General features: G+C 33.1%; 3 protein-coding genes across 6 annotated transcripts; 1 reads left to right on the top strand and 2 right to left on the bottom strand.

Annotated features, from left to right (window-relative positions):
* Positions 1-261: 261 nt before the first annotated feature.
* LOC105191636 (uncharacterized) lies at positions 262-1092 on the bottom strand. Of its 2 annotated transcripts, none has more exons than XM_025298496.1 (2): positions 684-1092; positions 262-407 (listed from the first exon to the last, which is right to left on the bottom strand). In XM_025298496.1, the coding sequence occupies exons 1-2, from the start codon at positions 1090-1092 to the stop codon at positions 310-312; spliced, it is 507 nt and encodes a 168-aa protein (XP_025154281.1). In that variant the 3' UTR covers positions 262-309. The 2 variants fall into 2 exon arrangements, with proteins under 2 accessions (XP_025154281.1, XP_011153474.3); XM_011155172.3 differs by having other exon boundaries at positions 268-434.
* A 1871-nt stretch (positions 1093-2963) lies between these two features.
* Positions 2964-8308, top strand: armi (probable RNA helicase armitage). 2 transcript variants are annotated; one of them, XM_025298489.1, is made up of 7 exons: positions 2964-3183; positions 3444-4280; positions 4370-5276; positions 5599-6314; positions 6456-7079; positions 7161-7406; positions 7533-8308. In XM_025298489.1, exons 2-7 carry the CDS (start codon positions 3474-3476, stop codon positions 7884-7886), a joined length of 3654 nt encoding a protein of 1217 aa, XP_025154274.1. In that variant the 5' UTR covers positions 2964-3183; positions 3444-3473; the 3' UTR covers positions 7887-8308. The 2 variants fall into 2 exon arrangements, with proteins under 2 accessions (XP_025154274.1, XP_011153288.1); XM_011154986.3 differs by having other exon boundaries at positions 5443-6314.
* eIF3e (eukaryotic translation initiation factor 3 subunit E) lies at positions 8231-10991 on the bottom strand. Of its 2 annotated transcripts, none has more exons than XM_011154973.3 (9): positions 10787-10991; positions 10604-10720; positions 10280-10441; positions 9944-10066; positions 9626-9858; positions 9417-9534; positions 9083-9294; positions 8746-9009; positions 8231-8392 (listed from the first exon to the last, which is right to left on the bottom strand). In XM_011154973.3, the coding sequence occupies exons 1-8, from the start codon at positions 10874-10876 to the stop codon at positions 8751-8753; spliced, it is 1314 nt and encodes a 437-aa protein (XP_011153275.1). In that variant the 5' UTR covers positions 10877-10991; the 3' UTR covers positions 8231-8392; positions 8746-8750. The 2 variants fall into 2 exon arrangements, with proteins under 2 accessions (XP_011153275.1, XP_011153266.1); XM_011154964.3 differs by having other exon boundaries at positions 8772-9009.

Genomic DNA, 10991 nt, shown 5'->3' with positions numbered 1-10991 from the left:
GCCGCTAAAATATATTTTCTAATAAACATTTCCAAAAATCTATTGTCTATCGGATTATATATGACTACAGTCGTATATAATCATATTTTCTGATCACAATCGTATTTATAATTATATAAATGCATAAATATTTTTTCAACAATTTTACCTTTACTTGTGTGATTCACAATCGTGATTTTAAGATTATTTATATTAATGTATTTGTAATTTTAATTTTTAGCTTTCATTACTATTAGTGTATATTTAATTATAATAATCTTTTTATATTATTTAATATAAGTACAATGGATTTTTTCTGATCAACTTTCATTATTTTGTCAACTCTTGATCGTCCTGTGCAACTTTTAACTCCGAAGTAGTATTCTTTTGAAATTTGGTACCTTTAATGTGATGTTTGTGTCCTCTTCCTATGTTAACAATGTAAGGTAAGAAATCTGCAGTTATAATATTAACGAGTGTATATCTTAAATAAATATATATCATATAATGTATAAAATATATATCAAATAAAAACGCCGATATCATATTTTCACTTGAAATGTGATATCAGTGTTAAAACAAATTTTCTAAGTAATTGTGAATTTAAATTTAGGTTTTGACGTTATTGGCACAAATACTTTTACAAAAATAATCTTTTAGCGAATTTTACATATTCTTTTGGTATTTTGAACGTAAGATCTTACTTTTTTGTCTTGCGATCTTTAAATTTCTCTTTATGCTCTCATTGTAATCATTTTGTCTTTCCTTAGCCATGGTTTCGCGTGCTAGTGCAATTTCGTCCTCCAGGTGCCATCGCAAAGGACCTCGACATCTCTTGCAACGTCCTAGATAAGCTATACCTTTCACTTCTAAAATTCTACGAAGTTGAACAGAATATGGTGGCCGACCGATGTCGGCAATTCGAAATTTTACACCGGGACCGCTGCCATCCAGAACTACATTTGTTAGAGACGACACAAAGGGAGGGTTTCTCATATCATAATATTTATCGGGATCCTGATCTTTTTCTTCACAACAGAATCCGTACGGTTTTTGTACGAGTTGTAAACGCGACAGTTTTACAAGGGATCGCTTTGTTATAACTTTTTTCATGTCGTCAAGTTTTTTTAATATTGTATCGCAAATTTAACGAATATCTTGTCGAGGAATCATTTCTATCGATTGATCGTTAGGATGAGAAATAAATAGTATTTCAAGAAATATTTTACATGATACTTCATAATAATACAAAGTATTAAAATTTATTTTTTCATTGTAAATTTTATATACGTAAATGAAATGTCATATGATAGTCGATTGAAAATATAATATGATAATCGATTATTTAATGAAACAGATTGAACATCGATTCGTTAATCAATTTTTTAGTCCGTCTTGAAAGATAGGCGTAGTTGTAAAGGGTGTCTCAAAATGATCTGACATTTTAAATTACGCGCCATTTTTTGTGGCGAACATAGGGTGCGTTCCGTTTCACGCATATGCGCACATTTATCCATAGCTTATATCACGTAACTATAAAAAATGCGCGCATATATGTGAAACGGAACGCACCCAAGGTTATGTTGTTACCAGATGTCCAAACTTATGATACTACGTTTTACATCTGACAATTTCAACATAACCTTCTGGTGGGGCCATCTTTTGTCAAACGGCGGAAACTTATTTGTACTTTAATATTTTTATAATTAGAAGGTAACATAATAGGTTTCCTCGTCATCCATGAAATATTATTGCCAACGCGTCTTTTTATTTAATTAGTCCGGATTAAATCACGCAGGGGAAATCCTCATGGATACCCCCGACCCAATCCGGATTAACCTTGCCGTGTAAACGTAGTCACTAAAGCCAGCAGCACACGGTGCTTGTTTTCGTGCTGATTGCTTGCTGGATGAAAATATTACGTTCTGATTGGTGCATTTCCATCCATCTTCGGAAATGCACCAATCAGAACGCAGTATTTTCATCCAGCAAGCAATCCAGCACGAAAACAAGCACCGTGTGCCGCTGGCTTTATATAGAAGTCTGTGGTTACAAGCATGTTCTGAATACGGGCCAATGAGTATGTAAACAGATAAAGCTGAATTTATATGCAAATATAAGAAAAAGAAATGAAATACATCAAATAAGAGCAAGATATATATTAATTATATATGCCATTTTATAATTTAGCACTGGACTCGTTTCTTTTATATCGCATACTATGAATGATATATAACATTTTGTCATAGACTATCCAGCGCAGTTTCAATCATTGGCTGCGTTCAGAAAACACAACGGTTGAGTACTTCGTCCACGTTATTGGTCTGAATGCAAGGGTCTAACAGCAAAGACCAATAGCCACTAATCGCTCAGTGAACGCTTTTGTTCTCTGAACGCAGCCATTATGCGCATGCGTAGAAGTTTAGAAATAGATAGTTGCCCCCCTGAACTGCATCCTTTCTTTCAGAAAACAAAGTGCTGAGTGAGAGGTTAGTGATTGCTGGTCTTTACAGTCAGATCCTTATATTTAAACCAGTAATATTGACAAATTACTCTCTACCATTGTACAACCATTGTGTTTTCCGAGTACAGCCGTTGTGTCTTTTCTCAAGATTTATTATTGGTTACATTAAGTAGAAAAAGCCATTTACTAGGCGCTTAGTGATTATTATCTATGATTGGAGTATTCTTTCAGATCTTTAACGGATCCAGGAGAATAAACCAATCAGGAACAATAACTAAACAGCTTTTTCTGCTGAACGCGGCTATTACTTGTGCCTATTGTTTCGTCGTTAAATTTTACGAGCTATTCTCAAGCATATCGTAAATATATTTACGTAAATTGAGTATTAGTTTGACAAAACTTGGTTTATTAGACTAATAAAACTTAAGTCTTTAGTAAAATATATGCACATGTGACCAGTGTTGAAGTAATTCACTCGAACAAATTATGAATTCATCCACTTTATCGTCGAGCACTCTAGGACACTCAACAGGACAGAGGACACCGGAATCGCAAGACTCAGAATTAACCTCAAGTGCAAATCAAACTTCTAAGATTTTGAATCATATGAAATGCGAATGGCAGGATCAAAAGCAACGTAAAAGATTGGTCAAGGAGTTACATGCCAAACGTGTACAATCATTACGGAAGGAACTGGAATATCTTAAGGCAACAGAGTGGAAGTATCAGCCTATAGACCGGTATGCCATTGTCTTTATTCCATTTGTTTAAATTTATTTTCCTTTGCTTAATATTTTTTTCTTATAACTTTCTCATTTAGTATAAACCATTATATTTAGGGCTGGTTATTCCAACTTCTTGGTAAGTTAACTGATAGTTAAATTATATGTTTGTCTTCATGTTTTCTTCATCTTAGACAAAAACAGATATGATTTAACTATCAGTTAACTTACCACGAAGTTGGAACAATTGGCCCTTATATCTTGTCCTCTATTCATAGATACTTAGATAGGAGCCAAAGAAACTAAATATGTTGACTTTAATGTTCAGTCTGGTTCAATATACCAGAAAATATATGAAAAAATATTTGAATGAAGTAGAAGATATAGACACAGTTATATCTCATATAGAACACATAAGGAAAGAAGAAGAAAGAGACATTGTAAAAAAAACATTAAACAAAGAGGGATGTTATTACAAAAATGGAATTATTACCTGTGTTACTGCAGACTATGTCTTAATAGATAATAAACATATATATGAGAAAAATGATGAACTAAGCAGTAATCTGGAAATAGGTGATAATGTTTACTACTCAGCATTACTACGTGACCCAAAGGAAAAGGTAAAAGTAATAAAAATTATTCATAAAAATGAAATAAAAGATAAAGAACCCTTAGAAAGAAAGGAGATCCGCAACTCTATCTTACAAAAAAGCATGATTGCTAAAGTGAAAGAACGTGAAGGCCGTTTTGTTATGGTTGAACCAGATATTAGAATCAACTTGAATAAAGTACAATCTGAATTCATTCCCCTCATTGGTGATTGGATAATACTAGAATCTCTGACTGAAGTAAGCGATTCTCAAGATGAATCTGATAATATTTTGGAAGTGGATAAAATTAAACCGCTACGATCCAAGTTGAATGTAGGTGTGATAACCAAGTATGATTCGCTGAATCAAGTAGGAGTAATCGATAAGAGTATAATATTTCATAAGAGCGCATGTGAACCAGGTTATATTCCTTGTGTTAATGACAAAGTAGTGAGTGATAGCATAGAAAGTGATCAAGGAATTCACAAATGGAGATCATTGACTGTAGTGCCATTAAACCTGGTAAGAATTTTCTTGATAATGATTATGATCAAATTTTTCTTAATTTTGCAATAATAAAAATTTATCTCATACTTTACATTTGTTTTTAGGAAATGAACAAAATTTCTCATTGCTCAGTTATGAGCAATTTTTATTCTGAACTATCGAGCATAAATGATTTATTAAAGAATAAAAATGATATTATTATAGATGATGAATTGAAATTCAATTTAAACATAGAAGAGGAGGATAATTTAACGGTTACAATATGTAATACTGGTAATTGTGCTCAAGTGTTGCAAAATGGTACTTTTATGTCACAAGAAACTTCATCTCAGTTATCAGTAATATCACCAACAAATACAGATGTTAATATGGTAATAAATCCTTCTAAAAGCATTTCGTATACATTCAAGTGTAAAGCGAGATTCATCGGTAAATCCGAGGAGCTGTTTATCTTTAACTTCAAAGACTTTAAGATTGGTAGATTATTTCATATAACTACCAATGCAATAAATGTTTCACAAAATGGACCTTCTACGTCCGTTCCACGAAAGAACAATCAGAAAATCAATCTTGACAATTTGAATAAAGAGGACGATTTGACATACATTCCCGGAGTAAAACCATATAAAACTACTTTCTTTAGAATGCGTAATGGAGTGTTCAATGTACCGCAATATATTTGGAATGTGATATTGAACAATATGGTGATATCACAAGCAGAATGCAAAGCCAATTTAGAGCGTGCAGTTCCATCTCTCTTGAAACAACTAACTTTTAATATTTATAAAGAACGTTTCCATGCTTTATTGTATCTGGAAGAAGTAGCTCAGATACTTAATATACAACAATATAACATGCAAAACGTAAAGTTGCAAAGATACCGAGATTATTTTACACTACATGTTCCGGGGTTAGTAGAAAAACGCCCTTCCCTGCTAGTCGGTGATAGAGCTGTAGCAACTGTTATACCTCACAGACTAACTAAACAAGGTTATGAATTAGATGTAAAAAGTTAAGTATATTTTAATATTAATTTACCTATTCATCACATCTGTGAACAGTAACTAATGGATTGCTAGCAATTGAAAGCGATTCGAAGCAGTTTTTACATATTTTTAACTTGAGAGAAGTTGGTTATCTTAAAATACTAATAATCCTTATTTTTATTTTGTAATAGATGCGTTAAAATACGAGGGCTATATTCATAAAATGAAGAGCAGCGAGATCTTCCTCAAATTTAATAAAAGTTTATCCGATGATGTGATTTTCGCTAATATTACGTTCAAATGCTCTAATAGCACCCTTCAACGTTGTCATAATGCTGTTAATCTAGCTCTCAATCGTCTCGGGCCTGAGATTCTGTTTCCTACTAAAGTAATAGAAAAAGAACCTCTGTTTCACTTGGAAGAGTACGACATCGAAGAGAAACCTATTAATACTAAGCAGATCTGTAACGAAGCAAATGAATCCATGTCATCTACTGATTCCTCTAACAGCATCGCTTCTGGTAGTGATACATCCTTAGAAAGTACAACCAGAACATCTCCAAGAATATCGGTAGTAGAAAGACTTTTCAAAGTTAAACCTGTCGAATCGCCACCTAAAAAGACGGAGACTTCAAGTACGAAAATAGAATCAAATTTACATCTCCAAACAAATACAGCAAAATGTGATAACAATAATAAAATTGATGGCGTCAGTAACACAGCTTCAGAGAAAGCAAATGAACAAATTAATCAGACCAATGACGAATTAAAGCCTTATATCGATCAAATAAAGAAGCGCAAATTAAATTGGTTTAATAAAGGTTTGAACTATTATCAAAAAGAAGCTGTGTGGAACATAATGAAGGGAGTAGCACGTCCGTTACCCTATGTGATATTTGGTCCACCTGGGACGGGAAAGACAGTAACACTTTGCGAGACGATTCTACAAATTTTCACCGCGATACCCGACAGCAGGCTTTTAGTGGCAACGCCATCGAATAGCTCGGCAAATTTAATAACGGAACGTTTGTTGGACAGTAATATATTAAATCCTGGTGATCTGGTACGTTTTCTTCTTTTGTAAACGTTAATCCTTCATAAACCAAGTCTTTCCATCAATATCGATTTAAATTTTAACCAGAAAAATACAGATTATGATCAATTAAGTTAGCCCGCATTTACTTATAATATATGCATGTTATAGGTCCGATTAATAGCTCATCATTGCCTGTACGATGATTCTATACCCGAGAAATTGATGCCTTTCTGTGCCGCAGCGGAGTTGGGAGACGAAAAAATATATCAAATGCTTCGAACACATAAAATAGACCTCGTACAATCTTCTGACGATGAAGAAAGTTTTGATGATGAAAGAAAAAAGAGGTTTAAATGTAATTTTCCCATGTCCACACTTGGCCGTCATCGAATCACCATCGGTACTTGCAGCACGTTGGGAATATTGCACAACATGGGTTTCCCCCACGGTCATTTCTCTCATGTTCTGGTGGACGAGGCGGGACAAGCAACTGAGCCGGAGATTATGATACCGTTGAGCTTTATTCATGCCGATGAGGGCCAAGTAATTCTCGTGGGCGACCCGATGCAACTTGGACCCGTTGTACAGAGCAATTTAGCTACATATTACGGATTAAGCGAGTCGTTTCTGTCAAGATTGTTACATCAGTTCCCATATCAGAGAGACGAGCAAGGATTCGAGAATTATTACGACCCGAGACTCATCACAAAGCTTATTATAAATTACCGCAGTTTACCGGAAATATTGGAGTTATCAAATTGGCTGTTTTACGACTCGGAATTGCTGCCACAAGTACATACAATCATTATTAATATCATCCTGAATTCAGTCTTTCATAAATTAACTACAATTTACCTCTTATGTCGCACTTAGATATCACCTAAGAAGAGCAAGGAAGCTAAGGTCTTGAAAAGGCTAAAAGAAATATTACCCAGCAGAAATGGATTACCGCCAGCTGTTATTTTCCACGGAATTAGTGGCGAAAATCGCAGAGATATCGAGAGCCCGAGTTGGTACAATCCCGAAGAAGCGACACAAGTGTACATTTATTTAATGAAATTGTACAAATGTGGACTTGAACCAGATGACATAGGAGTTATAACTCCTTATCTAAAGCAGGTATAGGCATTTAACTAATATCCTGTTATTCATTATCTTACATGCATTATGTATTGTATGTTTGTCATATATTTAGTATTGCGTATTCTTCCCGTTCTTTATAACAATCATTTATCTTGAATTCAGGTAATGCAAATCAGAGACCTACTTAATGAAATAAACATGGAATTACCGAAAATTAGTAGTGTGGAAGGGTTTCAAGGGCAAGAGAGAAAAGTGATTATTCTCTCAACTGTCAGATCGTGTAACAAATTAATCGATCTAGATGTCAAGCATGCTCTAGGATTTGTTGCTTCGCCGAAAAGACTTAATGTTGCGATCACTCGCGCACGTGCTCTACTAATCATTGTCGGGAATCCCAAATTACTCTACATGGATCCACATTGGAGGAGTGTTTTGATGTACTGCGTAAAGCATGGCGGATATACAGGATGTAATTTTCAGCCTAATTTTTACGCCGATCTTCTTAGCTATAAGTAGAATAAGAAATTTATAATTCCAATTTGAAACGGCAAATTATAATTTGTTAAATGGAATAGTTAAAATTCCTTAAAATTTTTAGGTATATATACATGTGCTATATTATTTCTTTCACAATAATTTCGTATGTCAAGACAAAATATCTTGAAAAACCTTTATGATTCTTAATCTCGAAGTAAAAGTATGATTATGATAAATAAATGCAATCTTGTCTTTTATAAAATATTACGATTTGCTTAGTATAATGTCGATTATTAGTTACAAGATGATGAATTTTAATCTTATTTTTATACGTGTACATATATTTCGATATTAGGTTTAACCAGTAAATAAAAATACATATGTTTTTCACGATGACGCTGATCTTCATTATTTTTTGTATTTGGAAGGTACATTGTATCAAGTCTGTTCACTGCAAATACTCATTGGTGGAATATTTTTTTTTGCGCATTATTCTTCCACATCGTATCAAGATGTCATAAGTCCAAATTCCACGAATGTTGATACTGAAACGAAAATTAATCATTACGTTTACATATAAAAGACAAATTTCAGAATATCTCGCTGTTCTAATCACTTTTCACAATGGCAAAGTGAGAAAAGCAAAAAGTTAAAATACTTTAGAACAATTGATAAAATCAACGAGATGATCTTTCAGTACCTTGCATTTACGAAGATGATAAACGAATATGCCTTGAAATGATATATTCAAAACTATACATTATAAAAAATTATTGTTAATATCTGTATAAGTAATTCTTCAGTTCCATTTTTATTGTCTCATGTTTCTCGCAACATGTTATATATCAAATAAATCATGTGACACCGTGCGCACAATATGATCGTGAATGATACTGACCTCTGTTAGTTCCACACTATACTTACTGAATCTTGATTCTTCGCCTTTAACTTTCTCTCGATTAGATTCTCTAGTGCCTCGCTTCGAACGCTCAAAGTCTCAATTTTCTCCACCAATTGCTGATACGGCGACGCCGGCTGTCCTCCCATTACCACATGTCCTAACTTGCTGTCAATCTTGGCGTCCAAGCGTGCATTACGAATCAAATTCACAATCCAACATTCCGCTACGTCCGCCTTCATATTCAATTTCTCCGCGAGCATCCTACAATATAAAAGTAATATGTAACCAACTGATAAATAATTAGTATGTTGCATTTCTATAAGAGATTACATACCCAATACTAATACACTGATGAATTCTACAGAATGTCTCGAAAATCATTAATCGAGCATTCTCTACAAACTCATTCAAAAGAGCAATCAGGAAAAAGTCATTGAAGACAACAGTTTGACATTCTTGTAGTTTTTGTCGAGCACCATCAAAGTCAAAATTAACATACAAGTGTTCAAGAAATTCTGTGATAGGATCCCGGTAAGTGTAAGATTCCTATATGTAAACACAAAAATCTTGTAAAAAATTTGTTTTTAGTTTAGGATTATTATTTATCATTAAAAGGGATTTTAGTTAACCTAGATTATATATATATAAATTTCAATATCTAACCTAACCTGTTGTATTACTTTCACAAGATCCTTCAAAATTGACCGTCTAGAACGATTGACAATGACAGCAGCAGCCAAGTAGCGAAGTATATGTGGACACATTGTCTGAATAGCGTTTAAATAACTGTAACATGTTATTTGCATTATAACTCTTTTATAAGCTACAAATTTTGTAATATTGAGATAAGTTATTGTTCGTAGAACATTATACATACTGTGGTCGATAGAGGAACATCTCAATAATGAGATCTCTCCCTTTCACATGATTGAAAAATACAAATAAGCTCCAATGAATGAGCCACGTACGTTGCTGCAATACTTGAAGTGAATTGCCAATAACATTACTGTCTATATACTCTCGTAGCTTGTTTACATCCTCCAGAGCTGTTTCCCAATTTTGCACAAGAATTTCTGATGCTAATTTTCCCCACAAGACATTTAAATAGTTCTAGAAATCATATTTGTCACATACATAAAATATATTATATAATTCCAGAACTTAAATAATTTGAATTAAAAAATTGATTGAATACCTTATCAGTAGGTGGCATAATCAGCATATAGAAGTACAAGTATGACGTTGAAACTGAATAATTACCACATTCATAGCGATATTTTGCTAATTTTACAAAGCTATCCATCATCTCTACCCTAAACTGTAACATACAATAAACAAAAGTTATTAGTTTTTATCAGATAGTTCATTGTAGTATCATATTATTAATTATTGTTTAAGATATTATGTATATATATATATATATATAGTGGTTTACAGAAAAATCTCAATAATGAGATCTTTTTTCTTCAAATATTTTATTACAATATACTATATTATAATACTTTATTACAATATACTATATTCTACTTACCTCTGATTCCTGAGTGAGATAATTGTTAAGCGTTTTAGAGTCACGCATATTCTCCATCTTTTTCATAACTTCCTCATTATTCATAAGAGCTACAACGATTGAAACATTGTTCTGGAGAGAACTAAGCTCTTGAAGTACATCAGCACGTCTGGCCTTTAATTCCTAAAATAAACATATTATTTATCATTACCTTACTGATTATATTCATTTACTCAGTACATAACATATGTATATGAAATATATATAAAGAATAAGAGACTAATGATAGTTCTTATATGAACAAATGTCAGTACATACACATAACTTATGGAATCATTAACAAACCTCGGGTACTTCCAAATTGGGGTAAAGTTGCTTCCTAATGTCAATCGTATAGTCAATCATGTTGGTCTTACTAAGAATATCGAGTTTAGCTTGCAACAACTCATCCTCGTCATAAATCTGTAACATATCACATGTAACATAACCAATAAAATATACCGATCGCACTTCACTTTTACAACATACTTGTTTAGCTGATAAAAATTCCAGCAAAGGAAACACAAGGTGACGATCAAGATATTGTCCTATGCGGGACGTTAAATCAAATTTCGCCATCACGTTTTCGTTTTATCGTTTAGTCGTCTCGTAGTCAGCGATTTAACCACGTTTACGGACGCAAATGAAAAGATTTTTTTTAAGGCGGATTCATATCTTTGCAGAAAATCAGAAA

Source organism: Harpegnathos saltator, unplaced genomic scaffold (genome assembly GCF_003227715.2).
Source record: "Harpegnathos saltator strain DR-91 unplaced genomic scaffold, Hsal_v8.6 scaffold223, whole genome shotgun sequence".
Lineage (NCBI taxonomy): Eukaryota > Metazoa > Arthropoda > Insecta > Hymenoptera > Formicidae > Harpegnathos > Harpegnathos saltator.
This window is presented reverse-complemented; position numbering and strand designations above follow the sequence as displayed.

What these genes read in the sequence shown, in the direction of transcription:
- LOC105191636 (XM_011155172.3), bottom strand. Translation starts at nt 1,092, where the DNA reads ATGAAAAAAGTTATAACAAAGCGATCCCTTGTAAAACTGTCGCGTTTA. An exon ending in AAAGATCGCAAGACAAAAAA is followed by an intron (nt 435 to 683) that starts GTAAGATCTTAC and finishes TTATAACTGCAG; the next exon opens with ATTTCTTACCTTACATTGTT.
- armi (XM_011154986.3), top strand. Translation starts at nt 3,474, where the DNA reads ATGTTGACTTTAATGTTCAGTCTGGTTCAATATACCAGAAAATATATG. An exon ending in CTGTAGTGCCATTAAACCTG is followed by an intron (nt 4,281 to 4,369) that starts GTAAGAATTTTC and finishes ATTTGTTTTTAG; the next exon opens with GAAATGAACAAAATTTCTCA. An exon ending in TTATGAATTAGATGTAAAAA is followed by an intron (nt 5,277 to 5,442) that starts GTTAAGTATATT and finishes ATTTTGTAATAG; the next exon opens with ATGCGTTAAAATACGAGGGC.
- eIF3e (XM_011154964.3), bottom strand. Translation starts at nt 10,876, where the DNA reads ATGGCGAAATTTGATTTAACGTCCCGCATAGGACAATATCTTGATCGT. An exon ending in AATTTTTATCAGCTAAACAA is followed by an intron (nt 10,721 to 10,786) that starts GTATGTTGTAAA and finishes GATATGTTACAG; the next exon opens with ATTTATGACGAGGATGAGTT. An exon ending in CCAATTTGGAAGTACCCGAG is followed by an intron (nt 10,442 to 10,603) that starts GTTTGTTAATGA and finishes TGTTTATTTTAG; the next exon opens with GAATTAAAGGCCAGACGTGC.